We start from the raw sequence: 24,106 nt of genomic DNA, 5'->3' as shown, positions 1-24,106 counted from the left end.
TGTATAGGTACAATATAACTATGTAAACAATTTTAAATGTCGATTCAATCAAAAAATAACAAAAAGTTAAAAGTGATATCAGAGATGAGTGTAAACATTTAAATTTTGGCTCGATTAATAATAAAAAGATAAAAGTAACAAACAAAATATTAAAAGTAATAAATAAAAAGTTAAAAGCAATTAGGTCGTAAGGCCTTTCTCTTTGAAATCAACTTTCCACTTCTCCACCTGTCATCATCGTGAGCCGTAAGATTATATGTTAGACAATTATGAAAAATTCACCCTTTCGATCAAGGAAAAGGAAAAGTAGTTATTGATTCGTTGATGCCATATTCATCGTCTCTGCCTCTGCAACCACTTCAACTGCCGCGCCCCTTATCTAATTCGTTGATGCCCATGTTCATCGTCTCTGCCTCTGTAACCGCTTCAACCGTCGCGTCCCATATCTAACGGCTTCAACCGTCGCATGTGAAAAGAGTACAATCATTGCTTGCCAGTTTCAAGGTTTATGCATTCAACCGGTCAATATGGGTTGAACCCGCCTATCCACTTTGGATATCTATTAAGGCCCGTGTAAAATATCTCTCTCAGTCATATTGGATAGAATATTGGAAGGAATGCGAACTAGGGAAAAGTATTCTATTTTGTTTGAATGAATAGTCAGTAGCATCTCCCAATGTCTGTTTGATGGCTGATGGTTGGTATTTGAACTAAGAAGCGCGAGGGCCTACCAACTAGGCGCCACCGATTCATAGGGATCTCTTTCTTAGCCATAGGGATTTTGCTCCAGTTGGTTAGAGTTAGTCAGTTCATAGTTGTATTTAGGAGCTTTAGTTCCTACGAAATTACACCCAAGAGGTAATTTTGCAGTGCCCCCACCTAATCTTTTTTCGTTGCAATATGATAGAATGCAATTCTTAATTGATTTTGCCGAAAGAGGGACTAGGCTTGGCTGTGGTAAGGTATGGGGAGAAGAGCATTTACCTCGTTCTGAAGGGTAATCAGTGGCATTGAGAATTGATACCTCTTGCAAGATCACTTCTCTAGGAATCATCGTTTGCTCCATGACCATTGTATGTGTTGCAAAAACCTAGTCTTTATTTCCTTGTGTTGAAGGCAAAGCCTCTGTATTGGCCTCTTCTCTGCTTCAAGAATCAAAACTCTATGTTATGTTTAAAATCGGCTGAGATTTGCTTGTGACTTCTCCAATGGGCATGGCTGCCTATTTGTACATCATGTTCTGACTGTGGGGACACAGGTAATTTGTCCCGCTCGACGCCTCGTGGCAGATCATTTGTATGAATGGCCATTGTGGTCCCGTAATCGTGTGGATGAGAATTTTCCAACGGAACCTCGTACAAAGTCATTCAATATCATTTTCTGTATCGAGCATGATTGGTGTATGGCGCTACGATCAGCGGCCTCCTCACATATCTAAACTGTATATGGAAGCACGTGTTCATTATCACATATCTGTATATGGTCATTATCACATATATCTAACTTGTATTATATGGACGCACGTTTTACCTATTACCCGAGGAAAAGTCGGGTTTTCCTACCTCAACCATTTTCATTTTAAGTTTAATTTTATGCAAAATTACTAATAGCCCTGTGTGTGTCACATGGTTTTACGTGAATTCTTTAAAGCTATATATATCCTCAATGCTATGCTATGGTGTGCTCAGACTTATTCTAAAATTTTATTTTAATTGTTTTGATAAATAATATAAATTAAATAATTGATAAATATATATAAACATTAATTTACAATAAAAATTAAAATATGCTTCTATTTGTAATAAAAATCAAAACATTTTTACATAATACATCTCACATTCATAATATGATTAAAAAGTTCATAAAATCTAACTAAACTATAACTTTACTTTAAATTATCATTACTATTAATTATAAAAATAATTAATATATATGATTTAAATATTATATACATGTTTTGATAATTATTTAAAAAAAAATATGAAGCAAGATTCTTAACCATTGAAATTCACTCCTACTCCTACTTTACTATGAGTATATGAAGCAATATTCTTAACCATTAAAATTCACTCCTATTTTACTATGAGTATTCTTAACATGTAAATAAACTTTGTTACAATACCATAGGTTATCAATACCACATACCCTAAAAACCATAATTCATTCCATATTACACTTTTTTAATTAATTAATTTAATTAAAAAGAGGAAAATGACATAACTATTCTAGAATAAATTTCAACTTTGATGTGTCACTACTACCAACAAATATATTCTCTACAATCCACCTAATACTACCATGGGCCAATACCATCGCTTATCAATACCACATGCCCAAAAAACCATAACTCATTTCATATTACACTTTAGATACTCTTATCATATTTTTTTTAATTAATTAATTTAATTAAAAGGACAAAAAGGACATAACTATTCTAGAATAAATTTCAGCTTTGATGTGTGACTACTACCAACAAAAATATTTTCTACCATCCACCTAATAATAATTGATAATTAAATTAAAATTCTCAACACCTTATTTTAAAATATATATCTTTGCTAACGTGGTTACCCATTCATTCCATCTTTGTTAACATAATTACCCATTCATTCTAGTTAAAAAAAATATTCATTCCATCTTTGTTAACATAATTACCCATTCATTCTAGTTTAAAAAAATATTCATTCCATCTTTGTTAACATAATTACCCATTCATTCTAGTTTTAAAAAATAACTATTAAAATGATCATCATAATTATCCATTCACCATGTTAAAAAAAAAAAAAAAATCATTATTAAAATAACTATCAAATTACACATACACACCCAAAAAAATTAATTTAGTTTTATAATGTTTATTTTGTAAAATAAGTTTTAGTTTTGAGTTTTAGTTTGTTAGTCATTTGATTTATGATAATTGTTATATTTATAATATCATTACTACATTAAACAATATTAATAACATTATTAATTTCACTTAATTTTTTATCAAAAATATATTATAAGTATTATACAGTGGTTGTATAACAAACAAGAAAAATTATAATCAAATTAAACATACACACAATTTTTTTTTATAAATTTTAGTTTATAAAATAGTTTTAAAATTTTGAGTTTTATTAAAATAACCATCAAATTAGACATATACACAAAAACAAATGTTTTAGAACATATGATGCCAATATTATCATGGTCAAATGGTCAAATAACAATCAGAATGAGGAATTTTAGAATTTATCATGGTTAAATAACAATCAGAATGAGGAATTTTAGAATTGTGAGGAACCAATTGTGCCACTTATCATTGACTTTTTAAATGATATTCTCATGAACAAGGATTATGATGTCAATATCATCATGGTCAAACAACATTTAGAATGGGGGATTTCATAAGTGGTAAGAAAGATTCAAGATTTAGATGACATCATCACATGGTAAGAGCAATACAATTTTACCCCAACCAATGTACACTCCTTTCTACAAAGTCAAATATATTGGTTTTCCACCATCATTTATTATACCAAATTTATGAAATGCATTTGAAGACATTGAGTCACTATGGAAAGAGAATGATGGGCACCTAGTTGAGGCTATGGAAATGATTGAGTTAGATAAAATACAATGGTACAAATGGACAACAACTAATACCATTATTTTATAGTTTGGACATTTTACAGAGTGAAATAAGGATAAAAAGAAACAAGTAACTAAATTAACAACATGTAACAAATGATACCATTATTTTATAGTTTGGAATTTTAGGAGTGAAATAAAGATAAAAAGAAACAAGTAACTAAATTAACAACATCATGTAACAAATGATTAGGGAGTTCATTAATGTTTCCCTTACTGCTAAAGTCTTTCTATTAAGCTTTCCTCATAAAATTAGACCAATTTCTAATGAAAAAAACTATTATTTCCTCATAAAATTAGACCAATTTCTAATGAAAAAAAACTATTATCCACTACATTATGAATTAAGGTGATATGAGATTACTTTGTTATGAAATGTTTGATTTAAATCACTTAATCTTCATGAATAACATTTTCTTAGATCATTCACTTTGAACTTTACCTTCACTTTGAACAAAATTACATAAAATTTTGACTTCTTTCTTCTATACTATTATTTCTTATGCCATTGCCTTACGGCCTTTCCTTTGCAACATGTGGTGCAAATGCTAGTATAAACCCTATCATCACGAATTAATAATAAAAAACCATAACTTATTTCACAACCAAAATATTTTATAGCAATATGACAATTTTTAACCATGGAGATTGACCCCCATATTACAGTGGATATTATTAACTTGTAAATAGGCTTTGTTACAATATCATGGGCCAATACCATGACTTACCAATACTACATGCCCAAAAAATATAATGTATTTCACAATCAAAATATTTTATAATAATATGACAAGATTGTTAACTATGGATATTCACCCTCCACTTTATCATGGATATTATTTATTTATAAATAGGATTTGCTACAATACGGTGGGCCGATACCATGGTTCATCAATACCACATGCCCAAAAACATAACTTGTTTCACAATCAAAATATTTTATAACAATATGACTAGATTCTTAACTATGGATATTCACCCAAACCTTGCCAATGATATTATGAACTTGTGAATAGACTTTTAGGCTTTGTTACAATACTATGGGCCAATACCATGACTTATCAATACTACATGCCCAAAAACCATAAATTATTTCACAATCAAAATATTTTATCTTAATTTTATTTTATAACATTTTTTAATTAAATCTAAAAGGAAAAAAGTTATCATTACTTTTGAGATATATTTAAACCCTCCATCCTCACGGCTACTAAAAATATTCTCATAAAAATTAAATCAAGGTTTTAATAGAATTAAAAATGAAAATACTTTTATATACAAAGTTGTGAAAATTATATATTATAAATAATATTGTTAAGAACCAACATAGATCCACGTTAACTAAATGATCCAAGTGATGAGAGCAAGCAAAGTGACTAATAATAACAGAGGAAAGATAATGGATTATTCTTTTAAGTTTTTCATTATTGTATTTTCTTTAACATGATTGATCTAAAATATAGATTTAATATTTTACAACCAATTGAGTTTTTTATAATTTAGATACTTTCTTAACACAATACAATGAGATAAAATTTAAGAGAGAGAGAGAAAGTGACAGAAAGAGGGAGAGGGAGAGAGAGAGAGGAAAGAACAAAGGCATAGAGAGATAGAGGTGGAGAGAGAGATGGGGAGAGAGTGAGGGAGAGAGGAGATGAGGGAAGAGAGAGAAGAGGAGAGGAGAGAAGGGGGAGAGAGAGAGGGAGACATAAAGATGGAGAGGAGAGGAGAGAGAGAGAGAGTGATGGGTGGGAGGGGGTGAGACAAAAGGAGGTGGGAGAGGGAGAGAGAGGAAGGAAGAGAGAGAGAGAGAGAGAGTCAAGAGAGAGATGGAGTTGGAGGGGGGGAGAGAGGGAAGGAAGAAGAAAGACATAGAGGGAGAAAGGTGTAGAGAGAGGGAAGGAAGAAGAAGACATAGAGGGAGAAAGGTGGAGAGAGAGAGGGAGTGAAAAGGGAGAGATGGAGAGAGAGTGAGGGAGAGAGGAGAGCAGAGGGAAGAGAGCAAGGAGGGGAGAGAGAAAGGGAGAGAAGAGGAAGAGAGAGAGAGTGAGAGGAAGAGGGAGAGAGAGAGTGTGTTATGTGTTAGGGGTGAGATGGAGAGAGGTAATAAGAAAGAGACATAAATACAAATATAGATATTATATAGTATTTTATAACCAACCTAGATCCATTTTAACCGGAGATCTATAAGGTCCGAGAGGGATCAAATCTCTCAAGTTGCAAACTTTTCCTCAAATTTTACACAAAAATAAGTTTGTGTCTCCACAGATTTGATCTCTCCCTAAACTTCATAGATCCAAGATTAAGATGGATCTAAAGTGATACATTTAATAATGACAGATAATAAAATTAAAAATATAAAACCTATATTCTAAAATAAATATATACCTAATTAAAAATATTTTAAAAATATTCTATAAATATGAAATCTTTTCCGATAAAAAGACTTAATCCTTATCATCCAAATAATTAATAATATAAAATTAAAATTATAAAATCTCAATTGCAAAATAAATACATTTATTAAAATAATTATATCAAATAAATAATTATTTTAAAAATACAATATAAAAATTAAAATGATAAAAACTCAATTCCAAAATAAATACATCTATTAACATAATTATACTGAATAAATTATTATTTTAGAAATGCAAATTTTCCTTCCAATGAATGAAGTGAAAATTAAAGTGTTAATTTTTTTTGTTTTTTAAATTAAGCTTTGAGCTCTCTTTCTATAATATAGGGCGAAACATACAAGTTACACGCAAAGGGTTCCCAGTGAGATCGGATTGCACCGTCTAATCTACCCCCTTTCGATCCTCGTCGTTCCATTAGGAAGCCACATTTGAGGAATTCAACGTTAATTAAACTGCTTATTTATTTCCTTTCCTTGTGTTTATGTTTTTTTAGGTTCAAATTCAAAAATTGCACTTTTCGGCATATTATTAAAGTCTCTATTAAAATTTAAAAGTAGAAATTAAAAACATTTAAATTCTATTTAGGGTTAGGGTTTCTTCCTCGGCCCATCAACTGAGTTATGCAATATTTAGTAGTGCTGAGGCTGTCCTAAAACTGTATTGATTTACATTGGAGGTGGGGTTTTGTGTTGTGACTGGTGCGATCTTTTCCGCGGAACATTGGAGGTGGGGTTTTGTGTTGTGACTGGTGCGATCTTTTCCTTCCGCGGAAAAGATCGACATGGGCTCCAACAGTCCTGGAAATCCGAGGAGAAACCCCAGGAGATTTTTCCTGAGACGGTCAACTTCGTGTGGGAATTACGAGCGATTCAAAAAGAACGATAGCCAAGACGAAATGCAGAAAAGGGTGTTTTCAATTTCCAGCCCAAGAAAGGGTATAAGGAGGCTTTCCACGAGGGATTCAACAACTGCGATGGCGAAGGCGAAAAGCAGAAAGGTGCTTTTAATATCCAACCCAAGAATGCCCCATCAGAGATGTTCTCTGAGCGATTCAACAACAGCGATGGCAAAAGCGAAAGTCCCTAATAATGGCGTTCCATTGAGGAAAAAGAGTGAGAAAACCAGCCGTTTTGATATTTTCCGGAACCTCAGATCTGCTTTTGAAATTCGGCTGCTGGATAAGGTGATCCATGACTTCATTCAGTACCAGATATCTTCCCAATTGTCTCTTAAGTCGAAGAATCTCATACCAGAGCTCAAGAGTCTTCGCCATCTGTGCGAGTTGGGGGTGATGAATGAGAGAATGGTAAAAGGGACAATCGTGCCCAAGCTGACTACTGATCTCCATGAGAATGACATGATGCTACAACAAATATGTCCACATGGTATATTCAGTGGAGCTTTTGATAAAACCCCTACTTGCAATTGTAGTGGCTTAGGTAAGCCTGATTTTGTAGTTGGGCTGGAGAAATATTTTAATCTGAAGACGATTCTGCTCCAGAGAGGGGTGCCCGTGTCTGGGATGCAAGGTATGGCGCGTGTTGGCAAAACAGCTATGTCAATGGCTCTCTGCAATGGGGCATTGGCTCAAGAAATTAAAGGTAATTCGGGATTCGATTTATTCAAAGATTGTTTTAATCTCCTGAAAGGCAACTTGTGTGCTCTTTGATAATTTATTTTTGTTCACATAATGTAATTTCCATACTGACCATCTGTTCTTTATGTAAGCAGTGCCAGGTGCTCGCCAAAACAATATCATTTTCATCAGAGTCTCACAGTCTCCAAATATCCGGCCCAAGAAAGTCTCACTGGAGACATTCCCTGAGCGATTCGAGCCCAAGAAAGCTCCATCGAAGATTTTCTTTGCGCGATTCAAAGTTAACAACGGCAAAGGAAAAAATCAGAACAGTGGTTTCAATATGGAACCCAGGAAAGCCCCGCTGGAGACTTTCCCTCAGTGATTTAACAACAGCGATGGAAAAGTTGAAAAGCAAAATGATGTTTTCAATATGCATCCCGTAAAAGACTCACCAGAGTTTTTCCCCAAGCGGTTCAACAATAGCAAAAGCGGTTCAACAATAGCAATGACGAAGGCGAAATGCGGAACGATGTTTTCAATATCCAGCTCCACTGTATATATTTGCTGGAGAGATCCGCAACGGATCTAGCAAGAATAAGCGCTCATTCTCTCTCTGTGCTTTCTTTTGCTAGATCCGATACGGATCATTCTTCGTGTAAGATCTACGAGTGATTGAACTCCAACGATGATGAAGTTGAGATATACAACGATGTTTTCAATATCTCGACCAAGAAAGCCCTATGGGAGAGCCCCAGAAAGATGGAGGGTAAGCATTGTATATCTTTTATTTGATTGGATGAAGTCTACATGATTATTTTTTCTAATTTTGCCATTACTACTGCTATCTGTAGCTTTGTTTGATATTAGTTTCAATTGAAGAAAGGTTGGAGCCATGTTAAATCTGGGCATAGCTTATTATAAGATCCAGACACGATGCATATTTGATCTTAAAATGGTTCTAGGTTTTGAGGTCGTGAAGCGGAAGGCTTAGCAGTTCTCACTGTGGTTTAGCAGGTTTGCACTAACATTATAAGAAGTTAGGATCTACCATCTGATGAGAAGAGAGTTGCTTTTTCCCTTGTAAATTGCAATTTTCAGTTATAGTGAGTGCTGATGAACCCTTTGGTTAGGAGTAAGAAGCCATTTGGAGCTGCAACTAGCCACATTGAGTTTCCATAGAATTCTTGTCAATGATGTGCAATTTTGAAAAGACATTTATCCTATTCTTGAGTGCGAGATTTGTCCTCGAGCCTGAGCCTTGAGCTTCTTATTCGCTGCTTGTTCAACACAGCATTTCAGTCTGTTATGTGTAAAACTGCCGAAAGCGAAATTTGAAAAAGGGGTTAAAAATGGAGTTAAAATTGATCAAACAGTTGGTTCAAAGCTAAGGTCAAATAACCATCAATTGTTGTTGACGCAACTCAATTTGGTGACATATGCATTGTTATTATAGCGTTTGTTTTGTTCGAGCTTTTCAGTCTTCATTGGCTATACTGTTCATTGTTTAACATTTCCTTCTTTGAAATATTTTCTTGACTTTTAGGGGCTATGAGCGAGGGTTTATTGATGTTGTAAATCTATCCATTACAGGAATAAGGGTAATTTTCGTTGCAATAGACAGAAATACAGCTTTAGATGAACAATGGACTTATAATGCTGTTTGCATATGATGCGATGGATTCATCCATTTATTTTTGCCTCTCTGTTTTCTTTTCAGATTGGTCACAGGCTCAACAGATTGATTCATCAATTTCCCCTCGCTGGTTTCTTTTCACCTTCCTCGCAGGCTCAACAATGTGGATCTTTTTAATTTTACCGTTTTCAACCATATAGATAGTGGGAGTTTCTTGTGTGCTTCTGAAAAGGGACTGAGAAGAAAGAGTGTTGGTCTCTTTCTTCTAATTAGATGACACCATTTTAGTTCATTATTACCATGAATGCTTAAAATGAAAAACAAAATGTTCATAACAATAAACATAAAACCATTGTAGGCCTAAAATATTTTTCTGGATTATTTTCCAGTGAAAATGGATTTCACTGTGGGACTTGAGCCTTGCCATCAAGGCTTCAACTGACTAAAATAATCTTATAACTTTCACAGACTTCATTTTCATGTTCATTGCATCTTTGAACAACAAGTAGTGATGTTCTTTTTGCATGAAAAGACAAGTAGTGATGTTTTTGGTTTTAAATTTGAAAGAAAACATACAATGATATGACAGATAGATTTCTTAAAGCTTGCTTATTGTCTGAATTGGCTGTGTGAGAACAAAGTAGAACTTGGAAGTTGGAAGTTGATTATATTTTGTAACTCAAACAGAACATAATCGCTTGTTGCTTTTGGTTTTGATTTTTATAGACTACAATAGAGATTTTATCATTCATAATTGCACTCTTAAATTCTTCATTCTTATTTAGTTGGAACTTTCATTTACTTATATACATGGTTGTGTTGTACATTTTGAGCATTGGATCACTGCTCATCTAGATTCTACAATTATCTTTGTTTTTTAATGGAAATTGGGGCAACCTTAGTCAGGATAACTTTTTATTGGAGCTTGCCTGGCTCATGGTTCTTCTGATATAGCTGCGTAACTGGTAGATATATTTGCTCATTACTTTGCAAGTAACTGGTAGATATATTTGCTCATTACTTTGCAAGTAATGAAGTAACCGGTAGATATATTTGCTCATTACTTTCCAAGTAATGAAGTAACCGTGATATTGTTAGAGCTCAATGTTGGTATGATTTTGTAATATCAATTCTAAAACACATTTTTGTGTCCTCATTAACAATTGCAACTGTTTTGGAGGCACTTACCTTAAGATGCACTTACCTGGATTTAATAATCCTTTTATCCAGTGTGTTTTTGCAGTCTTTATTTGCAATGTAATCTACATATTTTCTAAGTTTAACCTGTTTAATGACGTGACATAGACAAGACTTTAAATGTATGGTGCTCGGTTGCTTTTGCACAGATATAGGAAGGGTCACTTGGAAGTCATTGCCCTTGATACACGGGATGTTATACAATTTCTATCTAGTTGCCAGTCAATACTTCAAGATGTAGCTGATTTAGATCTGCATGACTGGGAGGTAACTATCTTTGTTGTTTCTTTTTTAAATTTGCGTTATGTATTTAGTGTATGAAGCACTAATATAAAGCTTTTCAACCTTTTGTTTCATCTCTGAACTTGTTTCTTTTCATTGTCAACCCATCGTTGGTAGTATGATAAATGTATTTATTGATAGTCTTTGCTTGATATATCAGGAACAGTTGGTGTTCCAAACTAGTTGTTTATAACTCGGGACCATGCTTCAATTTCTAATGGTGTTCCTAAAGGAGGTCTAAGGTTACCACTAGGTGAGTTCTTTAGCTATAGGGAAAATGATTGTGAAACTCATTAGTAGTTTTCTTAGCACTGTAAGGCTGAGGTAAATTATAGAATTGGCAACAAATATACATTTTCATGTTGCTATATTGTTTGTAGTTGCCAAGCCATTGGTGGTGGGGGGTGGTATATTAAGGCAACATGGCCTTGTCACTAGAATATGATCAGTTCAGCCTGTCGGAGCCTGTAGTGCAATCTTCAATTGCATAATGCTTTGATAAAACTCTTTATAAACTTATTTCAGTGTTCCATGTGATGCATCCTTGAGGGAAACCCCACATTTTCCAAACTCACAGGATTGTGAGGGGGGTGTGCTTAGGGAAATGTTTCTCCCACATCCCCCTTTTGGGGAAACATGGGGAAGTGCATGGGGAATGCTTCTTTGGCGTGGGGGTTATATTTCCCCAAATGTGAAACTTCTAGTTGTCCTCTTAGGAAGGGGTGCTTCTGGGTGCTCCACAAAAGGGGGAATTTTGGGTGCTCTCTCCCCCCATCCCCCCAAAAAAACCAAACTTCTGGGCCTCCCTTGAGCAAAGAGGCGCTTATGGGTTATCCCCCAAACTGTTTTTTAGTTATTTAATTGTAATATATTTCCTATAAAGGCTAAAAAATGAAAATAAAAAGCAAAAAAAAACAAGATATAAAAAATGCTGCCTCGATTTCACTTTTATTTACTTTTTATTCACTTTCACTCCTAGATGCTCATTTTATTTTCAATGTTCATTGGCCGAGTCTCTGATTTGTCACTCTTTACTCTTTACTATGTTTAATTTTGAGTAATTTCAATTTACTATTTCCATTGTTCCACTGAGACACACCTCCCATGTTTTCCATGCTCCGGGGATGGACGCCTGGGGAACATTGCACCATGACCCCCCATATTTTTGTCTAACAACCTATGGAGATAGGAAAAATGGATAGAGCTTTGAGGAGTTTAGGACATTGAAGAAAGTAGAATTTCATGTCTCATTCAGAATTTGGCAAACTTAACAGTTTTCAGGATTTCAGGATTGGTAAGATTATAGCATTTCCCCTGGATTGCACAATGATAAATTTGCGTGGGATGATTTGTTTTTTGGATTTGATCATATTTCTATTTTTATATGTTATAATTTTAGAGACGGGGACCTGTATGCTAGGGAGGACCCTCCCCCTAAATTTACTTAAAATTTGTGGATGCTCCCACACATCCCCCTTGTGTGTCTCCTCCCTGCTGCTGCATTCCTTCATCCCAGAAACTTGGTGGAACATATAAACTATTTCAGACTTCAGTTTCTATTATTTTTCTTAGTACTATTACATTCTAAAATGATGAATTTAAACCAATGTATTTCTGTTTCATTTATGATTTATGAATCATTGTTTCATTACTAAATCTGAAATCATGTTTGTAGTCTTTACAAATTTTATTATTACTATTTTACTGTTAACTATTTACTTTGCACAATGATGAATTTGCGTGGGATGATTTGTTATTGTTGGGATTTATCGTTATTATTTTTAATTTTATATTTTTAGAGATGGGGACCTTGACATTCTTGGGGTTCCCCTTGGATTTTCCCAAAATTTGGGGGTGTTTCCACACGTTCCCCATACGCGTCTCCTTGCTTCTGTCCTCTCTCTTCCCATAAACTTGGTGGAACATTGACTTATTTGGCAACTAGTTTTATCAATCAAGCAATGTGCCTTGGTTGTAGATGGCATGTTTAGCGGGGTTTTACAATGTAGCTGTGACACAATTAAGGTGGTATGCAGGCTCTCTTCAACTGATGTGGATGAAAGTGAAGCTTTGGGCCATGGGATGATTCGCTTATGATAATTGTAAGGATGAATGCATTTACAAGAGAGAACATTCTTGGGTCCCCCTTGGATTTTCTCAAAATTTGGGGGTGCTTCCACACATCCCCCATATGTGTCTCCTTGCTTCCGTGCTCTCTGTTCCCATAAACTTGGTGGAACATTGACTTATTTGGCAACTAGTTTTATCAATCAAGCAATGTGCCTTGGTTGTAGATGGCATGTTTGTCGGTGTTTTACAATGTAGCTGTGACACAATTAAGGTGGTATGCAGGTTCTCTTCAACTGATTTGGATGAAAGTGAAGCTTTGGGCCATGTGATGATTCGCTTATGATAATTGCAAGGATGAATGGATTTGCAAGACAGGAGTATCAGATAAACCAGAAAGAATTGTTTATAGGGTTTTTGCAATCTTGGAGTGGCGAAAACCACCCTTCCACCATGGCAAGTTGCATTAAAACTATGTACTTTAAGCGTATGTCACAAGGTTCATCGAACTTCAACCTTGAGGCTTGAATTTTGGTCAACCTTAATTTCTTTTTCAGGTTCCGTGAACTTCATTGGACCTCATAGCCATTGATAAAGTCCATAGATCAAAACTCCTGACCTCATGTCACAACTCAAGCTTGTAGTCTATCCTTTCCATGTCCATGATAGCATTTTTTTATGTTCATTGATGTTGATTTCTTACTATTTTATCCTATTTCATTTTAAAGTTATATATATATATATATATATATATATATATATTTTATCCTATATTTCATTTTAAAGTTTATATATATATATATATATATATATATAGTTACAGTTGAATCTAATAGTGGACCTCATCTGAATCTAGTGAATTGGTGAACCTGACCTAAGCTAACACACACGGACCCACTTTGCTTTTATGCTTGCCCACTACCAAATTCTGTATTGATGACTTCTTTTCCTATGAAGAAGGCAAACTACTGAAGACAACTTTACAAAACCACCAAACAATCCAAGAGGAGATCAGATAACAATTACAGAAAACCGAGCGATTGTAGGTTCCAGTGCTTGCTTTAGCCACCTAGTGGTGGTTCTGGTCCCTCACATTCTTACTTCACTATAACTATAAAAAATTGTAGTTTTTATTCGAATAGTGCATCACAGGATCTCGTTCTAGGTCTCTGGTCCATTTCCTTCTATTCCCGTCTTTTTGACTGCAATTATTTTTTAATTGAAAATTGCTTTCACTAATTCCGGGATTGGGTTTAGGATCCCTTCCATTAGGCTAGTTCGGGTTTTGAGCTAGGCCAGAGTGGGGTTGCCTGGTTGTTTCATGGGTCAAGCTATTGGTTGCATTTGCATTCTTGCATGATGAAAAACATAGGAGAAGAATTATGAGCAATCTTTGTGTGGTATGGACCATTCTTGTTATAGAAATTTATCCTTTTTCTGATTTGGTGATCAATTAGATTAATTCTACCAAAATGAGTTTCTCGCATAAAGTGGTATTAGTTTTCTCATTTTGAGAAAAGATGTTCAAATAGAGAACATCAATGTCATGCCCCTGAGTCAGTTCCTAAACGACAGTTCAATGACTCTGAACCACTTAGAGTAAACCATTTAATTCTTTGTCCAATTTCTTTAAAGTGGCTTAAATATTAGTTGTTTTTGACATAGATAACATATGTTATTTTAAAAGTTTATAATCTATGCTAATATCTTGTAACCTTCGAAATTTCCCTTATATGCTTGTTAAGAACTGGAATCTGATTGTCAAAGGATCTTAGCTCAAGTGGTTTGGTGAATAATTTGTTTCCCCATCTGCGTGGGGCCAAGTCTCCTTAGACATGTTCTAATTGGCTCATTTGCAGCATTTATGAAATAGTTGTACCTCATGGTGGCAGCCATTTTACTGATTCTCCAAAAATTCTTGTTTTGGTTAAATAAAAAGAAAAAGAACTGGAATCTGATTACTTCACTCTGCGTGGGGCCAAGTCTCCTTAGACATGTTGTAACTGGCTCATTTGCAGCATTTATGAAATAGTTGTACGTCATGGTGGCAGCCATTTTACTGATTCTCCAAAAATTCTTGTTTTGTTTAAATAAAAAGAAAAAGAACTGGAATCTGATTACTTTGCACTCTTTTAGATTCCAACCAATGCGTAGTTCTTTTGCCTGGGCATTTGCAATTTTGGTTTTGTCTATAATTGATAAAGCGATGTTTTAGTGACTGTTATTTGACCAAGTGCTTTAGTTTAAGCATCCACTCTTTAGGACTTCCAAGAAAAACTCGAGTCCCTATATCTGGGTCGCTGTCACAAGTCCCTACTATTAATTCTTTTTTAATGATACTCTTATGGTCTATTTAATGATACTCTCATACTCGTATTTGACCAAGTGCTTTAGTTAAAGCATCCACTCTTTAGGACACTTCCAAGAAAAACTAGAGTCCCTATATCTGGGTCGTGTCGCAAGTCCCTACTATTAATTTTTTTAATGATACTCTTATGGTCTATTAATGTTTGTTTAAGCTGTATGGAAGGGTCGATAAATGTTCTTATGTAACTGCCTAGTTTTAAAGCTTAAGTTGATATATTTTGATCTCGAATGTACTAAAAGAAATCTAGTCTGGACGCCAAAATGGAGAGAACTGTGTTGCAGACAACAATCTTGAATGTACTTAAAAAAATCTAGTTGGATGCCAAAATGGAGGGAACTATGTTGCCGACAAAATATAATTTTGAATGTAGAACTTTGCCAATGGGCCTTGGTATAAGGCATGGTAGCAACATTCAAATTCGAATTGAAAATGAAAAAATAATGTAACAAAAGTATCCATTACAGCTCCAGTACTAAAGTATACATCTCATAAACACGAAGATTTGCATTTTGTTCTAAATATTATTAGAATTTCAGCCTCAACGATGCCCAATAAATTATAATTATAGATGTATTTAATCTTCTTCTTCTTTTTTTTTTTTTGTCTCCTTTCTTTTTTAATATTTTTGAGATTTATGGGTTTACAAGTCCATGAGGATCAAATACATTATTTATATGATCAAAGATAATCAAAAGTAAGTTGCTGATATAGTATCTCTACTGTATGAAAAATTCGTTGAATTTTGTACGAATAGCAAAATACCATACAGCAAAGGCCAATACGGCTGGATCTTGCGGTGCATGGCATGAAGGAAAAAAATGATCTTAACACTTGAGAATGGTGAAAATACAGTTTGGCCATTGGTATTGTGGTGTACAACAGACTCTTGGTGCACATAATTCTCGATCAGGATTAACCAGGGGTGTGAGCCATATGAAAGTCTTGCATGCGGTGTAGCCATGAAAATGTATGGTCAAGATTGGCCCTAGCAAAATGCACGTTTGCTATTGTAGGTGGGGTTGAATTTATCTTCAAATACGATCATTCTTAGAATGATTTGTATTTGCTTTCTGATGGCATTTTGTGATCAGTGTTTGGTTATTTTGTTTTTGTTTTTAATTTTCAATTTTTCCGAAATAATATCTGTGTATTTGCTTTGTGATGACATTTTGTGATCAGTGTTTGGTTTTTTTGTTTTTGTTTTTAATTTTTATTTTTTATCCGAAATGATATCTGTGGGGAATAAAATATATCTTTCTTGACAATTTTTTATGAATAAAATATATCATTTTTTAGGAATAATTATTTTTGCAATAGTCTTTTCGCGATAATTGTTTTTGGAATAAAATATCTTTCTTAACTATTTAGGAACATACATGAAAGGGTTATCGAAGTTATTGCACCTGCCAAAAAACAGTCACTGCAACAAGAGTTGCAATGATGAAGGTTATTTAAAAAATTGTGCATAAATGTTCCTCTCATGGATGTATGAATGCTCTTTCCTGAGCCAGTGCATATTCCTAACATAGTAAAGGAGCCAAGTATATGCATATGTGAGCCAAGTATATGCATGGCAACAAGAGTTGCAATGATGAAGGTTATTTAAAAAATTGTGCATAAATGTTCCTCTCATGGATGTATGAATGCTCTTTTCTGAGCCAGTGCATATTCCCAACATAGTAAAGGAGCCAAGTATATGCATATGTGAGCCAAGTATATGCATATGCACACATGGCTCATGGCTCATGGGCTAAACAGGCGATTTGAATCTTTGATCACATACTTTACATAATTTATAACATGACCATTGCCAATTGAGCTGTTCCCCTAGGAACAACAAATTCTGAATGTTATTGTTAAGCTTCATAGGGAGAAATTATTGCAACAACTACAATTTTTTCAATGTCATCTAACACCTACGGAGTTTGATTGACACGGGTGTGTTTGTTCATTTCACTCTAATTATATTTCAAAGTAACTCTTGAACACAAGGCTCATGGGCTAAACAGGCGATTTGAATTTTTGATCACATAATTTATAACATAACCATCGCCAATTGAGCTGTTCCCCTAGGAACATCAAATTCTATATGTTATTGTTAAGCTTGATAGGGAGAAAAAAGATCACAACTACAATTTTTTCAATGTCATCTAGTCATGTAGTAAACACCTAATGAGTTTGATTGATTGACATTGGTGTGTTTGTGCATTTCACTCTAATTATATTTCAAAGTAACACTTGCAAAAATAGTTGTCATCTTAATGGAAACTATGTTCTTTCAAAATAGTGTACTTGAAAATGGTGAAATAGTTATCATTGAACTCAATGGAAGACCATGCTCTTTCAAAATATCGTGTGCTTGGAAATGACCATAGTGAGGCCTTCATTTCTTAAAGTGATAGTAGTCAAAGTATGTGATGAGAAATAGGACCCAAAACTGCTTATGATTATTTACAAAGAAAATATGGCTTAAAAACTGTTTTGCAATTGGTAATTGCCTGAAGGAAAGACTTTGACTTGGCGATGAACACGTGCTTATATTTCAAGAGTATGAATTTAAAGATTTTTCTGGCCATTGGGCGTCAAAGCTTATCTTGAACCCTTCTCAATGCTAGATTGTGTCATGTCTTCGGAAGATTGATTTCAAAGTGAAAAATCCTTTCAAAATGGTAAAAGCAATCGATGTAGATAAAGTAATGTAAACTAAAATTTGAAAAAAGGGTAATTATTCTGTTATGAAATTTCTCTAAATGTTTGATTATAAAATGGCTTCTTTCTTGAATTGAGCATTATTTAGGAGATAGTGTGGTAATTAAGCAAGTGAGATTGCTTGTGTTTATTTACTGTCTTGCCTTTGGTGTTTGATAGGATTATATTTTGGGTTGGTGTTTGATAGGATTATATTTTGGGTTGTTATCATCTTGTTTGTTTTTTATTTCCACAATTTAAAACCTCATTATATTTTGCAACTTTTGGTGGTGTTCGTTCGGTAGATTTCAACGATAACCACAAACCATTTTTACAATGCTACTATCATATTACTTTAACCTATTTAGCTTTGCTTTCCCAAAATATTGTGAAACTATATTTATTAAAACAAGTGATAGTCTTTCACAAGGAATTCCAAATAGAAATGACCTTACATACAAAATCCTTAATTTTTAACACTTGATAAGCAATATCTGATAAATTGTACGTTTGGTAAATATTATGTTTGAATGTCTTTTATTTTCAATATGTTTGGTAAATATTTTGTTTGAATGTCTTTAATTTTCAATTTTCTAGTTCGTTTTCAATGGATCTCTGTTTTTTTTTATGTACAATCTAGAATATTAATTCTCTAGTTCATATAGCGGATACAAGTCATAGTAAATAATAATACATTGGTTTAATTACTACTTATATAATTAAGGTCGAGTATGATCATTAAGTTACAAAAAACTCCTATCAACCTCTTATGTACATAAATATTTCAAAATGGATTTTTTTAGGAACTTTGTTACATTTTTCTCAATTGTTCAATGCAAGAAACGTTGTGTGTGTCATCTCCAACACATAAGGAAAAAGTTTTAAAAAACCCAAGAAAAACTCTCAAGACATCTTAACCATATATGTGTATGCTCTTGGGAATCTATTCCCATTCCTTCTTGTAATTCAAACTCCCTTCTTAAACACTCCATGTGGCATTGATTGGCCAACACAACCTATCCACTATGAAAAGGGGAATACCAAACCATAAGTGGGCACAACCATTCTTTGATTGGATTTAATAAAGAGAATTCACTATACTTGAAAATGGCTATTAACTGAGGAACTACTTGTCACTCAATGTATATGAAGTTTAGGTACTTGAAATAATTTAATATTGACTATTTCAAATTTGACTCAAGACAAATAAAAAATCATGTTTACCATCTCAATTAACTCTTTGAACAATTAGTATTGGAGCTATGCATAGAGATATGAAGGAGTTCAAACTAAATACCTTAGTGATCTTAATATTAAGGACCTCAATTGATTTTAAAAGATCCTCCCCAAGCAAAGGAGCCTTCCCACATTTTGGTCTTGATTTTTGCCTCCCAATATCTTTGACACCTCAAAAATGAAAGAGGGTTGATCTCTACAATATGGTGCTTTGACCATTGGTCCTATGATTGTCAACTTAATCACACTAGGTTACGACTTTGCATGGACCAATTTAAATAATGCTTAATCTTTGTGGACTCTTTATTAGAAGTCAACTCCCAGAGAGGAGTCATTAAGACCCTACCATCATTTTTATGGTCAGGAGAAGCAAAGTATGTATCCAACCTTATTAGATTCATCCTCTTTCACTAAATTGGAATTCTTTCTATAAACCATCTAATCCATTTTATCCTCTGAACAAAATCTACACCTTTGGACACCTTGGAATTGTCTACATGGCATCCTCAAATTGAGGAGAACCATTAGGGCTTTTTAGATCTACCTTACTTAGACATTCCTTATAGGAAAAATGATAATGTCTTTGCAATACTCACATCTAAACATAAATTGTTCATAGTCCAATATATGAGACCCTAGCATCACTTCACTTTTGAAGATAATCTCTCTTGGAGTTTCATATACTAGTAATGATATAATCAAGATCCTTGGAATTACTAATATATGGTTTTTGAGGTTGCGAATTGAAAAGACTCAATTTCTCCCCAATCAATTTTAAGATTTTATGGGAGCAAAACTATAGGGAGCTTTGCCCATATTAATGGAGTTTCCTTGTGCACCTTAAAAGAGTCAAAGGTGTCATACCAAGCGAATCAAACGAAGGTCGAACCTCGAAAGCACAAATGGTCTTTGTCTAGCTTACATTTGTTAAAATTGGCAACTAGGGCCAAACTCCATGTGGGTCATCTTATTAAATAAACCCCACATGTGCTCAACATTTTAGTATAAATAGAGGTGGCTTGAAAGTCATTTGGACACACACTTGGGATCTCTTCTTCTCTACTTGTCTTTGGGTTTTAGTAGGAGGAGAGATTTTAAGGGATAACGCTGCCCTAATCTAGAGGGAGTGCCTTAGGCTTTACGTTGCCCTAATGAACAAGCCCTAGATGCAGGAAGAAAGGAGATCAAGCACGGTGAAGGAAGCCCTAACGTTGCCCTATGAAGAAACAATACACAACCATGGAGGGTCTAAGAAGAGACCCTATTAGTTGTCCTAAAAGGCACCTATACGTAGCCCTAAGGAGAGAGACCTATGAGCTGTTCAAAAGAACCCTAGTCGTAGTCCTAAGGAGGGTGGTTTAAGCCGTAGTCCAAGAGAGGATCCTTGCTCCTATACGTTGCCCAAACTAGCGCTAACCTGCTCGTATACGCTGACCCAGCCTGCCCTAACTTGTTGTCTAAAAGAGTGCCCTAACAGCTGTCTACAGAGACTACTTAGCCGCAACAAGAAGAGAGTTGTTTAGAGGATCATCTATACGCAACAAGGTAAGACCTAAACGCAGAGATACTACACTGTTTTGGAAGGGTTTAGGACAACCCTTAGATGCAACAAGGAGACTAAGCCACAATACATAGCCAAATGCAGCCCAAAGATGATGATTGGATGCCCTAGCCGCAACAAGAAGAGACAACAAGACAATGTCACTTTAGGACAACATGGAGAGCTTAGATCAGAGGCCAAGTTGCTATTGAAGAGCGGATTAGTATGAGGACTGTTTGAGGGTGCAAATAGGTCTTGAACAGGGCTGTCTCAAGGATCAAGGAGCTATGCGTATGGTTGTCGAGACCAAGCCCAAAATCAAGATAGTTTGGACTGCAATCAAGGGGTTTTGAAGTGAGTTGTAAATGATAGCTATACTGTGATAGCCAACAAGCCTTATCACCTCAGATTAATAGACAATGTGGATAGGCACGGGGCAGATTTGTGCACAGTATTGTGATAGGTGGCAGCTTGATGAAGGCATATGGTGTTGTATAGTGCAGCCTTAGGACAATAATGAAGCTTGATGGAGCAAGCAAACGGCACAGTTGTATGGCAAGCATGGAATGGCAATAACAGTGGGACAACATTATGGTACATGGGACAACAGTGGCAGCGTGAGGTTCAACAATTGAGTGCAACACAGAGAGGTGCAGTGTGTGGACGAGATGCAACACAATGATAGGTGAAGGAGTCACCTTGGAGAATCAGTTGAAGCAGCATGTCTTCAATTGATTTCATGTAGAGATGATCTATTCTCTTATGTAGAAAGTCTAAGTGTTGACTTCTGTTGAAAATGTACTATCTCTCTGTCTCCCTCTTTGCTGAACTATTGAAAAACATATAAACAGAATTGATCAAGGGTTTCCCCAATGTCCCTGGCTAGTGCCACATCTTGTGTCTTCTTGTCTTGGCTTGTCTTTTGCAATTTATATTTATGTTCTATTTGTAGTTCACTTTAATGCTGATGTGATTGTTAAGAAAAGATATTGAGCTAACTATAAAAATTGAAATAAATTGTTGTAGCATAGAACATACCTAAAATTAAAATGGTATCAGACTTGAGGTGAAGACAAAGCCCAAGCAAGAGTGAAAGAGCAATCACTAAAGATAGTTGGGAAAGGACAAAAGGATCAATGGATTCCTCATCCCTCTTCTAATTCACCAAGGGTGAAGTCAAAGCAGAGAATATTATCAGAATGGCGTAGCATAAGTTTTTGATGGTCTACTTGAAGATCACTTCTATGGCAAGTTTGGATCTAAGAGTGGAATGAAAGGCAGATGCCTTGGTTGAAATAAGTTCGGCCATTATGCGAAGGAGTGTATGACTGGTAGGGACACATCACTTGATGATGATAACAATTATTCCAGGGACATCTTCAATGATCAGAGGAATGACAGGTAAAGCAATGCAATAAGATAATTTCACTGCCAAACAAGGCTCCTTCGTACAACAACAACAGATGGACAAGGTCGTGGAAGAGTATAGGGACATTTTCGCCTCACCTACGGGGGTACCTGTGCACTATCATGTCAAGCACTCCATTGATCTGACCCCAGGCACACTGCTATCCAATGGACCGATCTATCGATACTCTGTTATGAAGAACAATTAGATCAAGAGGCAAATTCAGGAGATGTTGTAGAAAGAGCACATCAGACCCATCACCCCGTGGGAGCTCAATTGTATTGGTATAGAAGAAGGATGGGACTTGGAGATTTTATATTGACTATCAGGTGCTGAACAAGATCACTGTCGGGAATAGGTACCCAATCCCACAGATTGATGACCTCCTGGACCAACTCAAGAGGGCCAAATATTTTAGCAAGGTTGACTTGAAGTTCGGTTATCACCAGGTGCTTATCGAACCCTCTGATGTGTGAAAGACTTCCTTCAAATTCAAGGAGAGTCTTTTCGAATGGTTAGTCATGCGTTTCGGGTTGATAAATTCCCCCGCAACCTTCATGAGATTGATGGACAACATCTTGCGACCCTTCACCAATGCATTCATGGTGGTGTATTTAGATGACATCTTGATCTTCAACTAGAGTTGGGAAGAGCACCTCCACCATATTCGACAGGTCCCCCAAGCCCTGTGACAACACAAGTTGTGTGCTAATCTGGAGAAATGCACTTTTGGCATGGCTCAGGTTCAATACATGGGGTACATCATTAATGAGAAGGGTGGACATGGGGACCCAACTAAGATACAAGTCATTTGGGATTGGCGAACCCCAACCACTCTAACATAGCTTCACAACTTTCTGGGCCTTGCCAATTTCTATTGCAGGTTTGTGTTGGGGTTCTCTCATATCACTTGGCCTTTAAGTCAAGTCACCAAGGGTAGAGCGAAAGCAAAATTCTTTTGGTCCGAAACCCAATAGAAGGCGTGTGTCAAGTTGAAGTAGTACCTCTGCTCTGCACCATTGCTAACACTACCAAACCTACAGCAACCATTTGAGATTGATACAGATGCCTCAGACTATGCTATTGGTGCAATTCTTACTCAGCGGGGGCATCCAATGGCTTACCATAATGAGATACTTTCAAACAAAGTCCAAAATTATCCCACTTATGACAAATAAATGTATTCCATCCTACAAGCCTGCTGTCAATGGAAGGATTACATTATGGGGAAGGAGTCATCCGCATAGATCACTGACCCCTGCAATTCATACAAACATAAGGGAAGTTGCAGAACGATCGCTATCAGAAATGGTCCACATACCTGCAACAATTCCATTTGAACATTAAGTACAAGAAGGGTAGAACGAATAATGTTGCAAAATGCCTTAGCCAACCACCAGTCATGGTGCTGATCTTTGTGCTCGACTCCTGTGGGCACAAGATTTTGGGGTGGCTGCACCTTTGCAAGAGATCCAAAATTCAGTAGCACATACCAGACACTCATGGAAGGTAAACAAGTTCCAAATTTTCACTTCCAAGATGCATTGTTATGCCACCTGGGAAACATATGTGTTCCTTTAAGTGAGCGTGCCAAGATGATTTGGGAGGTGCACTATAGTCGGGCTGCTGGACATTTCAGAGTAGAGAAAACAATGACAGTGCTGCAGAAGTATTTTTATTGGCTGAACCTTCATCAGGATGTTGGGAGGTACATTAAATCTTGCACTGCTTGCGCCATTTTCAAACAAACCACTAAGAAGCAATGCCTATATACTCCTTTGCTTACTCATAGTCGACCTTTGGAATCCATCTCCATTGATTACATGTAGAGTCTTCCTTCTACTAAGAACGACAACGATTGCGTTTTCATGGTCATCGACAGATTCTCTAAGATGGCCATTATGGCGGCCTACAAGAAGAGTATCACAATAGAGGCCACTGCCAAACTCTTCTTTGAGTGAGTGTGAGTACACTTTGGGATCCCACAATCCATTGTTTAAGATCGGGACAACAGATTCATAAGTGCATTTTTGTCAAGTCGCTGGTCGATGTTGG

The 24,106-nt window shown here is 35.5% G+C and overlaps 1 protein-coding gene across 6 annotated transcripts in view; it reads left to right on the top strand.

Moving 5' to 3' along the window:
- The first annotated feature begins 6,623 nt into the window (after nt 1–6,623).
- The window catches only part of LOC149241457 (uncharacterized), a 32,042-nt gene continuing 14,559 nt past the window's right edge, over nt 6,624–24,106 (top strand). For 4 of the 6 annotated variants that reach the window (XR_016246582.1, XR_016246580.1, XR_016246579.1 and 1 more), the window contains exons 1-3: nt 6,654–7,654; nt 7,785–8,398; nt 10,618–10,729. Coding sequence is in view for 1 of the 6 variants with exons in the window: in XM_089373966.1 (XP_089230092.1) it covers nt 6,835–7,654; nt 7,785–8,014 (1,050 nt within the window). In the remaining 5 variants the exon portion in view is untranslated. Of the gene's footprint in view, nt 7,655–7,784; nt 8,451–10,617; nt 10,730–24,106 lie in introns of those variants that run through there. The other 2 variants (XM_089373966.1, XR_016246581.1) reach the window with 2 other exon arrangements.

The sequence above is a fragment of the Pinus tabuliformis genome, chromosome 8, assembly GCF_031772625.1.
Source record: "Pinus tabuliformis cultivar Carrire ecotype Pingquan chromosome 8, CPIR1, whole genome shotgun sequence".
Taxonomy (NCBI): Eukaryota; Viridiplantae; Streptophyta; class Pinopsida; order Pinales; family Pinaceae; genus Pinus; species Pinus tabuliformis.
Note: the sequence above shows the minus strand (reverse complement) of the source record. Positions and strands in the feature narration are given on the sequence as shown.